This window comes from Prosopis cineraria, unplaced genomic scaffold (assembly GCF_029017545.1).
Source record: "Prosopis cineraria cultivar Desert tree isolate PC_DT_omini unplaced genomic scaffold, ASM2901754v1 PC161, whole genome shotgun sequence".
NCBI lineage: Eukaryota > Viridiplantae > Streptophyta > Magnoliopsida > Fabales > Fabaceae > Prosopis > Prosopis cineraria.
In genome coordinates this window covers 3,483-15,622 of record NW_026555488.1, presented here as the reverse complement: position 1 = coordinate 15,622, position 12,140 = coordinate 3,483, and the positions used below count along the sequence as shown (strand labels likewise).

The following is a 12,140-nucleotide window of genomic DNA, read 5'->3' as shown; positions in this document are numbered from 1 at the left end:
AATTTAGAACTTTAAAGAAGTGCTCGCATGACCTTTAACTGGCCTCTTTGGTGATGGCCGCATCATCTGTTGGATTAACTATCAACTATATATCAATAGGTTTAACTATGGAGATTATTTTAAATTAAACAGTTTTTATACGATGAAATTGAGATTAGCGATACATGAAATATGAAAAGCTTACGTGTTTCGGAAGATTGTAAAACCAGGCCAGTTGGCAGTTGTGACTTGCTTATAGCGGAAGACTTGCGAAGCGGACAAAACAGGAGAGACGAGAAAGAGAAGAAAAGACAGCCATGCCATAACATGAGTAGAGGATTTGTGTCGTGTAAAAATCCATTAAAGAACACTATATGAGGCGGATGGTACAAACAAGAACCTTGTATTTTTGTTACACACATAAAACAACTTCAAGAACAAATTAAAGCCCCAAAAAACATATGCACAAAATTCAAAATTACCATTTATTGCTATAAAATATCAAACCACAGACAAAAGTGGAAGAGGAAAAAGGAATCAAAAGCAGCCAAGGAGCTTCTTTGGAGTGGTTCCAGTTGCGCGGTACTTGGCAGCAAATTCCTCTGCTTTGAGAATTTCTTCGCCCCGCTTGGCTTCAACCACTGCCCTCTTCTCTTCTGCTTCCTTGTGAACTAACGCTATCTTGTTCTTCATTTGCTCCCCATATTCTGCTTTCTTTCTCTCCAGTTCTTCCTGCTCATGCACATTTTCATTTTCAATAATTAAACAAAAAAAAAAAAAAAAACCTTCGATACCATCACACGAATATGCTTTGAAGTGAAACTCCATGAATGCTTTCTCACTTTCAGATCTAAAACAATAGTGAATCAGTGAGCGACAGGGTAAGTATTACCTCAATTTTTTTCAGCTTAGCTTCGATTGCTGCTTTCTTGCTATTTTCCCATGCGGCTACAGTAGAGAGCTTCTTTTGGGCTCTGTTTACAAATCACAATGTCTCTTTTTAACTCGGTTATCAAGACAGATCAAGACATGATCATAGAAGTAAACTTTGTCAAAGAATATGTGAAATCTGCAAAAAGACCATTTCTGTCTTGTTTCGCAGGGACTTTCGTTTTTGGCATTTGAAGAATCAAATTTCAGTCTTGTGAGACAGTAGCAAAATAAATAAGTATTGGCATTCATCTGTTGCGGCTTTTAGATCAACCATATCTCAGAAAATAGGCTCATATCAAACAAAGCACAAGTACTGAAGAAATAAAAGTTCTTACTTGTTCTCTGCTTTGGTTTTCTCACTTTCTTCCCATGCCTTGATGTAGGACAACCTTTTATCTTTCTCCACTTCTGCTAGAGCAATATCTGTACAACATATAGAAACCACATGAGCTTCTTGCTAAAGAAGATATATGCGTCCCATTGAAACGTGAAACCGACAAGCAAACAATAACTTCAAACATGATATTCAGAACCGACCAACATACATGCATTTTATAGGTCTTTGCTAATAGTCCATTAATTTAATTATGTCCTAAAGAGTCAATGAACAGCTGTGTGCTTGAAATTACGTGTAAATGCTGTGTTTTGTTTGTGACAAGAAACACCTCAAAAATTTCGGGTAAGTTATAGTCTAGATTGCACAGATACGAGTACGAGTATCAGATGGTGATACAGCAAATTTTAAAAATTTTAAAGTACAAGTACAAGGATATATAAAAATTTTTATATAAATATAAATAATAATTCAACTATTAAAAATGCAAACAATTCAACCAAATACAAACTACTGAATTAATACTTCCCTCAAAATTATTAGTTGCAGCCATATTTATTTAAAAAAAGACATAAATTAAAATAAGACAGGACCAGAACCATTGAGAATTATACTCAAACTAAGTTTAAAATAAACAGAGAGCAACAGGTTCTGTGCATATGAAGAGCAAGATATTAAATGAATAATATAAATAATAATCAAACTTTTAAAAAAAGCAACAACATAATAAAATAACAAATATGCTTCAGTTTCATGCTATCACAGTTGGCAGAGAAGACGAGTGAGATATTGAAACAAAACTCAAGAAGGCAGAGAAGAGAGAAGACGAGACGAGTGAAGGACGAGAAGTCGAGAACCTCGACTGGACCGACGAGCTGAGCAACCACAGAAGACAGAACAAGACGCGACTTGCGAGTTGAGAATGGATGGGTTCACGACGGCACAAACAAGAAAGCACGGACAGGGACGAGAGCGACGAACGAGACTGGGGAGAGATTGCAGGATCCGAAAACGTTCGAACTGCTGAATGGTTTGCGAATTAAGGATTTAGTCAAATTTTTTACGCAAAACGCAGCGTCCCGCGTAGCAGCCGTGTCCGCCGCGTCAAAGCCGTATCCCGTCGTGTCTCCCAAAAAAAAAAACGTGTCGGACACGGACGTACTCGCACGGAGCGAGTGTCTGTGTCTGATACATATCGGACACGGATACGCCGCCAAAATCGGCGTATCTGTGCTTTCTTGGACTATAACTCCAATGAGAAGGAGGTTTGAAATCAAGGTTAGTAGTACGACGAAGGGAGAGATAAGGATATTTGATAATAAAAATCTATGCATGAATTTGCTATCTGTCCATGGACTAGAACATATAGAAACTTCATTGGATAGCTTACAAATTGAGTCATCCAAGCAGCTACAAATTCTTGTTCTCTTTTCTAAAAAAAGATTCCCAACAATATGTGGAATTTGCTCATGATCAAGAGATGCAATATTAACAAGGATCCGATTCTGGTAAGAACGACAGTGTGACATAACCTGAAAGATCAGAAAAATTTAAAACTAACCCCTGTCAATGGATCCTCCTTGCTTCTTTGCAGGTTCTGCCGGCCCTGTAAAGCAGAAGTCATGACAAGTGAGTTATATACATCAATTAGAGAAGCATGCATTTTATGTTACATCTCAAATAAGAACCCTTGCAAGTTAATTTATAATAGTCCAACCAACTGAAGTGTAACAATGCAGCAACGAGAGAAGGAAATACTAGTTTTTATGGAAGATGATAAATGATGTTGTTCAATCCCTAAAAGTCTAGAATCATAAAAAGACAATAGTGTATGTCCAACAATCCAAAAATAGGGAGAATTCTTTTTCCAGTGTGTCTCCCTACACGGTCCCCCCCCCCCCCAAAAAAAAAAAAATTTGGGAGAGAATTTCAGCAGGTCTAGCAAGTGTAGTACTGAATGAATTAACCACATCAAGGTTATAGGATACATAACACAGCATTCAAAAAAAAAAAAAAACTTAACGACTAAAGAGTGGGGGCCATAGGTCTTATGCAACTAAATTTCCTACAATACATCCAAAATAAGCGAAAACGCCAGAACCTATAACGATTAGATTTAAATTAGAAAACTTAAATCAATAAATATTGAAATAATTAACATTCCCACACAAGTAATACATCAGAGAAACGTGGAAAAGAAATAAAATAAAGCGGGATATCGATGAATATTTAAGTGACTTAGGCATAGCTGCCAGCACGAGGAGGAAAGGAGTCCACTTGAAAATAAAATAATCTTAAAGAACAAAGTAAATATATAACCGAATAATTAAGATGCGCACAATCCAGCTTGCATATATTAAAGATAGAATCAGCCAGCCCTAAAGAAAGTTTAGAACTTTTCCTGTAAATTAAAGCAATATTAGACAGAGTGACAAAAGACTTTCGCAACGTGGGGAACAAAATTAAATTTTGAGGTCCCATCATGGGCCTATTATAAGAAAAATACTTAAATAAATCAGGTACAATTAAAATGCTTCAATAATATAAATAAAATCTTGTATGATAGTTTTTTAATTGATTTTATTTTTTTAAGAGAATGTAAATTTAATTTCTTATCTTTTCTCTCCATATTATCGTTAATATCAAAATTAATTTATATTCAATACTATTTAATACATGTCATATTTTTATTGGACAAAACAAAAATGATGTGGTTCACTTCGTCTACTTAAATATTTATCCTAATATAAATTTCTTTGCTGGAAAGGAGAGAAATTGTCTCTCTGAGAAGAAAGTAGGTCATATAATTGCTGCTAAGTCAAAAAATTTGTTTAGATTTCTATTCAATCAAATTATTTGTGATATAAAAATAACAGGATAATATGTGAAGGCAGCACTTACTTCATTGTTGTATACAAGTCACTTTTTAAAAGAAACGAGAGAGAGTTAAATTATTCTCTGAGAAAATATCACAATTTACTCTCGTTAAATTCATCACTTTGAAAATAATTTATTTCTCCTATTTAATCTTCTACTCTACTTATGTATATAAAAAAACAGAAATGATAAAATCAGAATAAAATAATTAATGACAAAATTTTTTTAATGCAAAGTGGGGTATAAAACGTATAATTAATTCCTTTGCAAAGATGAGACTGGAGGAACACTCTTTAACCCAAAAGAAAGAGTGAGCTGGATTTCCATTAGCATTAAAATAATGAATAATTGATGATAGAGCCAACTACAGCAAACCAAAATCAATGACAATGGTTTTGTGATGTGGAGAAAATCATAATAAGCGCACAGATCCATCAAGTATCAGATATTCAGAACGATAGTGGATCAGAGCTACGAAGATCAGCCTCGGAGAGAAAATGAACAACTAATTGAAATCATTTTAGTGAACAGTGAGAAGTGAGAAGCAACGAGGAAGAGGAAGAGGAAGAGAACTCACTGGGAACAACGGCAAGAGTCTTGGAATCAACGGCGACGTCGGGCGGCGGAACCTCGGCGAGAGGGGGGCCGAGGGGCTTGGCATCGAGGGAAGCAGAGGCGGGTTCGGGCTTAGTTTGGAGGTCGGCCATGGATTTGAATTGGAGTGGGACGACAGAAACAAGGCGGTGTTGTGACTTGTGATGAGAGTAGCAACGATAGAGCTGGAGAAGGTGGGGGTGGGCCTCTTATACAGCTAAGCGGCTTTATGAATTCATCGTTACTCACTCCCTCCTCGCAGCGGACATCCCGCGTAACGAATGTGTCTTTGCAACCCTCCTTGGCAGCCCTTGATCTTCCTTTTTTATACTCCTTCACTTTATCTCATTCCATTGTTCCGACAGAGGTGTAGGGACGAAAGGTGGGTGCGGATGTAGGGAATGATTTCTGGTGATTGCCGACAGGTAATACAGGTAATGGACGAAGGAGAGTGCCACGTATTCGTTGATTAATTATTGAATTTGGCAGCGCACGTCGTATTTTAGGAACAAGGCACCGGACATGGCGCTTCACGTGCATGATAATTATACATGAGCTTGAAATTCAGACGGGCTGAATTTACTCGAGTTACATTCAATTCAAATTAAATTTATTTAAATCAAGTTTAAAATACCATATCGTTCTTAAAAAGCTCATAACTAAACTCAATCCTAATATTTTTAAACTTGTAGGTTTATTCAAGATAGCTCAAATATCCGAAACTTTTTAAAAATATTTTTAAATTTTTGAATCAATTTTAATTTTTAAATAATTTGTTAAACATAAAATATTATTTTATTTTTTAAAAAATAATAACTTATCAACTTTATATTTAAATAACTCTGTTACTGCTTTATTGGATTATGTATTATTTATTTATAAATATTTTCTTTATGTGTAAATTAATGTTTTAATTGTTTAAATAATGCTCTCATCATGGTCATATATAAATCTTTTAGATGCAACAACAACAAGTCTTATCCCACTATATATAAATCTTTTATATATTTTAATTAAATTAAATTATTTTAATTATGATTAAATTGATCTCAATTCAATCACGGTTAAACCACTAACTTAAAATTATTGTTCTGATTAGTTTAAAATTTTTAATAACTTCTAGATAAATTATATTTTTTATTTTTAAGAATATGAGAAAAATATCCATCATTATATTATATAAAATAAAATCATATAATTATGAGTAAAATATTATTTTTTAAAATTATTTTTTCTTTAACTTTTTATATTATTTAACCTCAATTTACAAGGAGTATTTATTCTAGTTTATTCTTTATTTTGAATCAAGTCTAGCATGAACAATAACCAAATAATTTTTTAAAAATATTATTCTATTTATTATGTTTATTTAGTATTAAATTTGAGAATTCGTACATGCATGAATTTTATATTTAAAAATATTTTAATTTTATTTTTACTTTAAATTAATTATCTTATTTTATTAAAAATATAAAATATATCTTTTTGGATGCATAAATAATGTATAGAACTCAAAAAATTTTTCAAAAAATGGATCTTAAAATATAAAAATTAATATTAAAATATATTTTAAATATTATTTTGAGGTTTTTTACTTATTAAAAATAATAAAAATATGAAAATACAAATATTTTTAATTTTTTTTAAAAAAATATAGTAATGCACTCAAATATATGATATTTTAATATAAAATTACATAAAAGTTAAAGAATTAATTAATATTAATTATATTTTACATGTTTTTTAAAAATTATGTTTTTTGGGTATTCGGGCTAAGGCTGTGCCTAATCAGGCTTAGTTTGAATTTTCATGGGCCTACTCGGGCAACTCAAATAGGTCAAGACATTAAAAAATTATTATTTTTTAGGCAAATTTGGGTTAGCCAGTCGTGCTTAGCTTAAATTACTGGCTCTAATTATAAATTATAGAGAAAATTACGTACAACTCTTGTAGAATAAATTTATTTAAAAATAATAGTTAGGTCTCTTGAAATCTGAGTATAGTTTGAAATTAAGATGAAAAGATAATAATGCTCTTATTAAAAAATATTAAATTAATTAAGTAATTTATAATTATTTTATCAGTAAATTATAACTACCATTTTAACTTTTTATCACAATTGTAATTAATTTCATATATTTAATAGTTAAAATGATCATACATTACATGTTTGATATTAATTATATAAAATTAATTTATTAATAATTTACAATTATCACTTCAACATTTTATAGCTAAAATTTCTCATACCTAATAGTTAAACCGATCATGCGTTACTAATAAAGTTTATCACTAATTGTTTACAATACTACCTCATCAATAATTTATGACTATTACTTTAATATTTTATAATTATAATTTCATATATTTAATAGTTAAATTGATCATGTATTACAAATAAAATTTAACACTAATTATTTTGAATTACTTCATTAACAATTTACTATTATAACTTCTACTTTTTATGGCAACTTTAATTTCACATATTTAATAATTAATACAATTATCCATTACAAATAAGGGTAATATTAAATAATTACTCTAATTTTAAAAATTTTGTGAGACATTCTTGTAAATAAGTATGATCTATGAGATTTATACATAATTTTCTTTAAATTACAATGGTCTCTTTTGCTAGGAGGTCCCACCACAAGTATTGGTTGCCGGTAACCACAAAATTTATCCCTATCTCATCTTGTGGGATACAAGATCGGAGCCGAACGGCAAGCTATATTAACAGGAATAAGTGCCCCAAAGCATCATCTTCCAGGGGTTGGTGAACACCAAGATGCCAATTCTGCTGAAGCTGCTTTTTAATTCCTCTAATGATCGAGACCCGACTGCGCATTGGGTGAGTTAAGCTGTTGCAGTGGTGGACATACGAAACGAGTTCAGCATCTGATTCCAACCTTTCAATAGTTTGGCTGGCGTTGGTCATCCCAAGCAAAAAGCTCAATTAGCATCCTTTGATAATGGATGAGTAGTTGATTGAGTGAAACAGTCCGAGGCGCCAGCAAGCGACATCTGACATATATATGATTATGTCCGCGCGGGTAAATACTAATTCATCTGGGAAATTAAATTAACCCCGCCGCCCATTTTATCTTCGTCCAATTTTGTGCCTTGATTCTCATTATTTACTGTATTTCGTATGGATGCACTCCATGTATTACTGCCGTATCTGTAGTCTGTGCGTTGGTTGTCTTAATTAAATGACACTGCCTACCCAGCTGTTCAACATATGTGTCCTTCATCCGACATGATTGCCTTCAGTCATTGTGGTGTGCAGCTACATATTCATCCATGCATGCATGTGAATCTCGTTATCCATTGTATTCATTATTCAATGCCTTCCCACCCCTCTCTCTCTCCATTTCAAATTATAAAACAACATTAAAAATATTTTATTGTCTCAAATATAAAATAATTTGATAAAAATAAAGCTTTTAAATAATGTTTTTTTAATATTATCCTTCAAGAAAATTAAAATAATTATAAATTTATAATTTGGAAGGGAGGTAATGGACACTAACTATTATCTTCCCTTTTCAAACTCCCATATATATATATATATATATATATATATATATATTCGTTGCTTCCTTCTCTCTCCCTCTCTTACTTTGCTTATCCAATTAATCCTATGCAACGGATTCATCTTGCCTTTTCTTTTTCTTCTCTTTCTTTCCTTTTGCAATAAATTACAAAATTTTGTGAAATCATATCAATTTTAATTATTTAAAATAAAAAAACAAACCAATGGTTAGTAAAATGAAAAGAACTAAATAAATGTTGCAATTTTATTTTATGTATTTTAATTATAACTGGAAGCATGCATGAACTAATTTTAACACACACACACATGTATGTATGTATAGTTCTTATTACAATTTAAATTTAAATTTAAGTATATTACAAATAAGTATATAACAATAGATTTTTTTCAAAGTTAAAATACTTAATATAAAATTAGACAAAGTTTCCGGGCATTGTTAGGATGCTCTTTAGATAATTATGATAGGGAGGGTGAAATGATAAAAGCAGTGCGGAAAGTGGTGTCAAGATGTTTTGTAATTTGATTAAAGCATGACCTCATAACAAACACCGATTAAAATGAGATGATTGTGCTGGTAAACATGGGAGGACAGGGGCGCAACTAACCCTCCCTCCTCCAACTTTATTATTTTTCATATTTATAACTTGTCTGTCCACCATGCCCCAATCTATGAAGCTTTTTAGGTTTAGTTGAAAGATTTTTTTTTATGTATTTTTGGGCAAGGTTTGTCAGTAATAATTGTTGTGGGTTTGGTAGGTTTTGCAATATTTTGAGAGGATAAAGTCAATTCTAAAAAGGAATTATTTCAGTCAAATCCAGGCTCAAGCATGGAGAGAAAGGAAGAAGAGTATATAAATGCTAGCATCAACAAATTATAATATGAGAGAGGGAGGGAGAGCAAGTTGACATAAAAGAAGCCAACAAGATTTAAGTTATTTTTCATTTGGTTCTGTTTATAAAGTAGATGGAATGATTTTTTTAATTTTACTTATAGGCATGTCGTTAATTTTTATCACAATTTTTTCTTTCACTCCATTAAGATGAAGGAAAATGTGGAAAGAACACAGGGATGAGAAACATCTAAAAGGAGAAATTTCCAAAAATTATACTTTTTTTTTACTATTTTTAAGAGTTTTCTCTCCTAATTTTCTTTCATTCCTAGCTATTTTCTTCAATCCAAAAGAAGGGTAAATATTGGTAAGAGAAAATGCATTAATAAAGTGTGTATATTAAATAAGAACAAAGTTAAAAAACTTACTAAGTATTTAGAAAGAGTTATAGATATCTAAAATTTTTTTTAATTCCAACAAAACAAATTAAAATTGCTTTATAAATAAGATGGATAAAGTAGATGTGCATATGTACGATCATTTGTTTAAGGTTGTGCAACCCAACTTTAGCTCCTCTTGAAATCTCACGCTGGTTGTGGGAAGAGGCTTTACTATATATATATATATATGACCGAGTAACGTACGTAGTAGAAGTCAAAGGCATTTAGAAATAGTGCATCCCATATTTGCAACATTGAAAAGGTCGTAGCACCAACCTTGTTTCGCTGAAATGAATGGGATATCATCCACATATTCAAACATGAGCTTCCCGTATTTGTCTATTCAATCTGATATAAAATCGCTTTGGCTTCACACATATTCTTAGACTTTGTCTGGGGGGTCTCTCTTGATTTCATTCAATAATCTTATTTCTGAAACTCAGACTTATTGGGTTACAGGGAAAACCCGCACTAGAACAAAATCAAAAAACACAAGCAAGCAAGACACAAAAAGGAAACAAAGAAAGAAGAAGAATATAAAGAAAAATAAAAATGTCTTTCACTGGAACTTTGGATAAATGCAAGGCTTGTGACAAGACTGTCCATGTGGTGGACATGATGACCCTTGAAGGTACTCCTTACCATAAATCGTGCTTCAAGTGCAGCCACTGCAAGGGATTTCTTTCGGTATGCTTAATATTCCCCACACATTAATTCTTCTCTTCCTTTATGCATATATTCTTAGAATAATTATCACGTTTGTAAATTGTAATCACATGTCTTCAAGTTTAAGTTTGAAATGACAAAATGATTGGATGATGATCAGATGAGCAGCTACTCCTGGATGGATGGCGTCCTCTACTGCAAACCCCATTTTGAGCAGCTTTTCAAGGAATCTGGCAATTTCAGCAAGAACTTTCAGTCAGGTAATACGTGCCATCTCTCTCGTTTCTTGGATTGTTCAATCGGAAGCTCAGGTGTCTAACGAAGTATGTTGTGCGGTGAAAACGAAATTTGGCAGCAAGGTCCGTTGAGAAGAATGATCTGGTATGTACTAGTGGCCATCCCTCTCACGTATGCGTGTTCATTAATTGTGACCATGCGTCCTCAATTAGCATATAGAGGGACTGAAATATGGGGCGCGTGTTTTGATGTTTACAGTCCAGAACTTCAAGCAAGCTGTCTTCCATATTCAGTGGGACCCAGGACAAGTGCTCCGTGTGTGGAAAGACAGTGTATCCTCTGGAGAAGGTTGTGTTATACATTTGTATGATTGAATAATGAGGAAGCAGATGCATGCATGCATGCGTGGATGCGTACTGATGGAATGTTGATGTGCAGATGACGCTGGAAGGAGAGTGCTTCCACAAGTCGTGCTTCAGGTGTGCTCATGCGGGGTGCCCTCTGACCCATTCGTCCTACGCCGCCCTGGACGGCGTCCTGTATTGCAGGCACCACTTTGCTCAGCTATTCATGGAGAAAGGAAATTACAACCATGTCCTCCAAGCTGCCGCCCACAAGCGCAGTGCCAGCTCTGGCACTCCTCCTCCTGAACCTGCCACTGAAGACGATGCCCCTAGCCCTCATCACGAGGACGACAAGAAGGACGACCCCAAAGATGACCCTGAAGAAGAACAGCATCACTCTTAGATCCTTCCCCAAAACACTCCTTATACGTATATGCTTTTTTTCGCTTCTTCTTCTTGTTTTTTTTTTTTTTTTGGTGGCCGACTGCTCTCGTTCCTTTCTTCCGTTTTTGTTTCTGTTTCCAGTTTCTCATTCGCCGTCTCACATTTTTGGTCACCATGTTTCTGAGGTGAATCCTCTATTCAAACAAAAAATTCAGCAATAACTATTCTTTCATTCTTATCATTCCATTCTCCTCCTCCTCCTTCTCATTAGTTTAAGGCTCCTTTTTCAACTTTTTTTTTTTTAATAACTAACATTGCTGACTTTGGAAATATCAAGATTTTGTCTTTAGAGCTACCCGTAACGAGAGACAAAAAATAGTTGAGAAAAAAATATAAAGGAATTCGTGATAAATGTAATCAACAAGAACAAAAGAAAAGTAAAAAACGCATATGTAGCGCAATATTCTTTAAATAATCCTCTTAAATCTCAATGGTTAAATCTCAAAGTGGTCTGCAGGCCGCTATTATTGATTGTGGCATGAATCCAATTGAGTTTTCCAAGTTACTTTGTCACTCCTTACGCTCCAGAGCTAATTCTCATTCCTTCCTTTTCCATGCCCAACTTGACTGGGGGTCATCCTACGACTGTGTCCTCAAGCTTTCAAATTCTGGCATCTGAAAATATACAAGGGTTGTATTGGGTGTTGAGTTGGTCTATTTCACACTATCTCGACTTCGTTTCAGTTTACTTAATAAAAATATAAAATTAGCATGAAGTATCACATAACGGTAACACAAAGGGAAATCTTGAACTTAATCATGTATAATAATATTTTTGTCACATCCTAAGCTTTTTTTTTTTTATTTTTTTGGATAAATTAGAACCATACACACTGGAATAGCATCATCGTTCAAATCGATAAAAATGATGTTTTTTTCCCTTCTTATCAACGATAAGATGACTTA

The 12,140-nt window shown here is 33.2% G+C and overlaps 2 protein-coding genes across 3 annotated transcripts; one reads left to right on the top strand and one right to left on the bottom strand.

The window, feature by feature from the left end:
* Positions 1 to 318: 318 nt before the first annotated feature.
* Positions 319 to 5,011, bottom strand: LOC129295655 (uncharacterized protein At3g61260-like). Its single transcript, XM_054934194.1, has 5 exons — positions 4,701 to 5,011; positions 2,808 to 2,852; positions 1,248 to 1,335; positions 872 to 953; positions 319 to 711 (listed from the first exon to the last, which is right to left on the bottom strand). The coding sequence occupies exons 1-5, from the start codon at positions 4,828 to 4,830 to the stop codon at positions 517 to 519; spliced, it is 540 nt and encodes a 179-aa protein (XP_054790169.1). The 5' UTR covers positions 4,831 to 5,011; the 3' UTR covers positions 319 to 516.
* Positions 5,012 to 7,573: 2,562 nt separating this feature from the next.
* On the top strand, positions 7,574 to 11,420 carry LOC129295659 (LIM domain-containing protein PLIM2b-like). Of its 2 annotated transcripts, XM_054934198.1 has the most exons (6): positions 7,574 to 7,770; positions 10,003 to 10,230; positions 10,370 to 10,469; positions 10,565 to 10,590; positions 10,705 to 10,794; positions 10,885 to 11,420. In XM_054934198.1, the coding sequence occupies exons 2-6, from the start codon at positions 10,096 to 10,098 to the stop codon at positions 11,191 to 11,193; spliced, it is 660 nt and encodes a 219-aa protein (XP_054790173.1). In that variant the 5' UTR covers positions 7,574 to 7,770; positions 10,003 to 10,095; the 3' UTR covers positions 11,194 to 11,420. The 2 variants fall into 2 exon arrangements, with proteins under 2 accessions (XP_054790173.1, XP_054790172.1); XM_054934197.1 differs by lacking the exon at positions 7,574 to 7,770 and having other exon boundaries at positions 9,931 to 10,230.
* Positions 11,421 to 12,140: the final 720 nt, after the last annotated feature.

Coding starts and splice junctions, on each gene's coding strand:
- LOC129295659 (XM_054934198.1), top strand. CDS start 10,096: ATGTCTTTCACTGGAACTTTGGATAAATGCAAGGCTTGTGACAAGACT. Junction 10,591..10,704: donor CCGTTGAGAAGAATGATCTG/GTATGTACTAGT, acceptor TGATGTTTACAG/TCCAGAACTTCAAGCAAGCT. Junction 10,795..10,884: donor CAGTGTATCCTCTGGAGAAG/GTTGTGTTATAC, acceptor GTTGATGTGCAG/ATGACGCTGGAAGGAGAGTG.
- LOC129295655 (XM_054934194.1), bottom strand. CDS start 4,830: ATGGCCGACCTCCAAACTAAGCCCGAACCCGCCTCTGCTTCCCTCGAT. Junction 2,853..4,700: donor GACTCTTGCCGTTGTTCCCA/GTGAGTTCTCTT, acceptor TCTGCTTTACAG/GGCCGGCAGAACCTGCAAAG. Junction 954..1,247: donor AAAACCAAAGCAGAGAACAA/GTAAGAACTTTT, acceptor ATTTGTAAACAG/AGCCCAAAAGAAGCTCTCTA.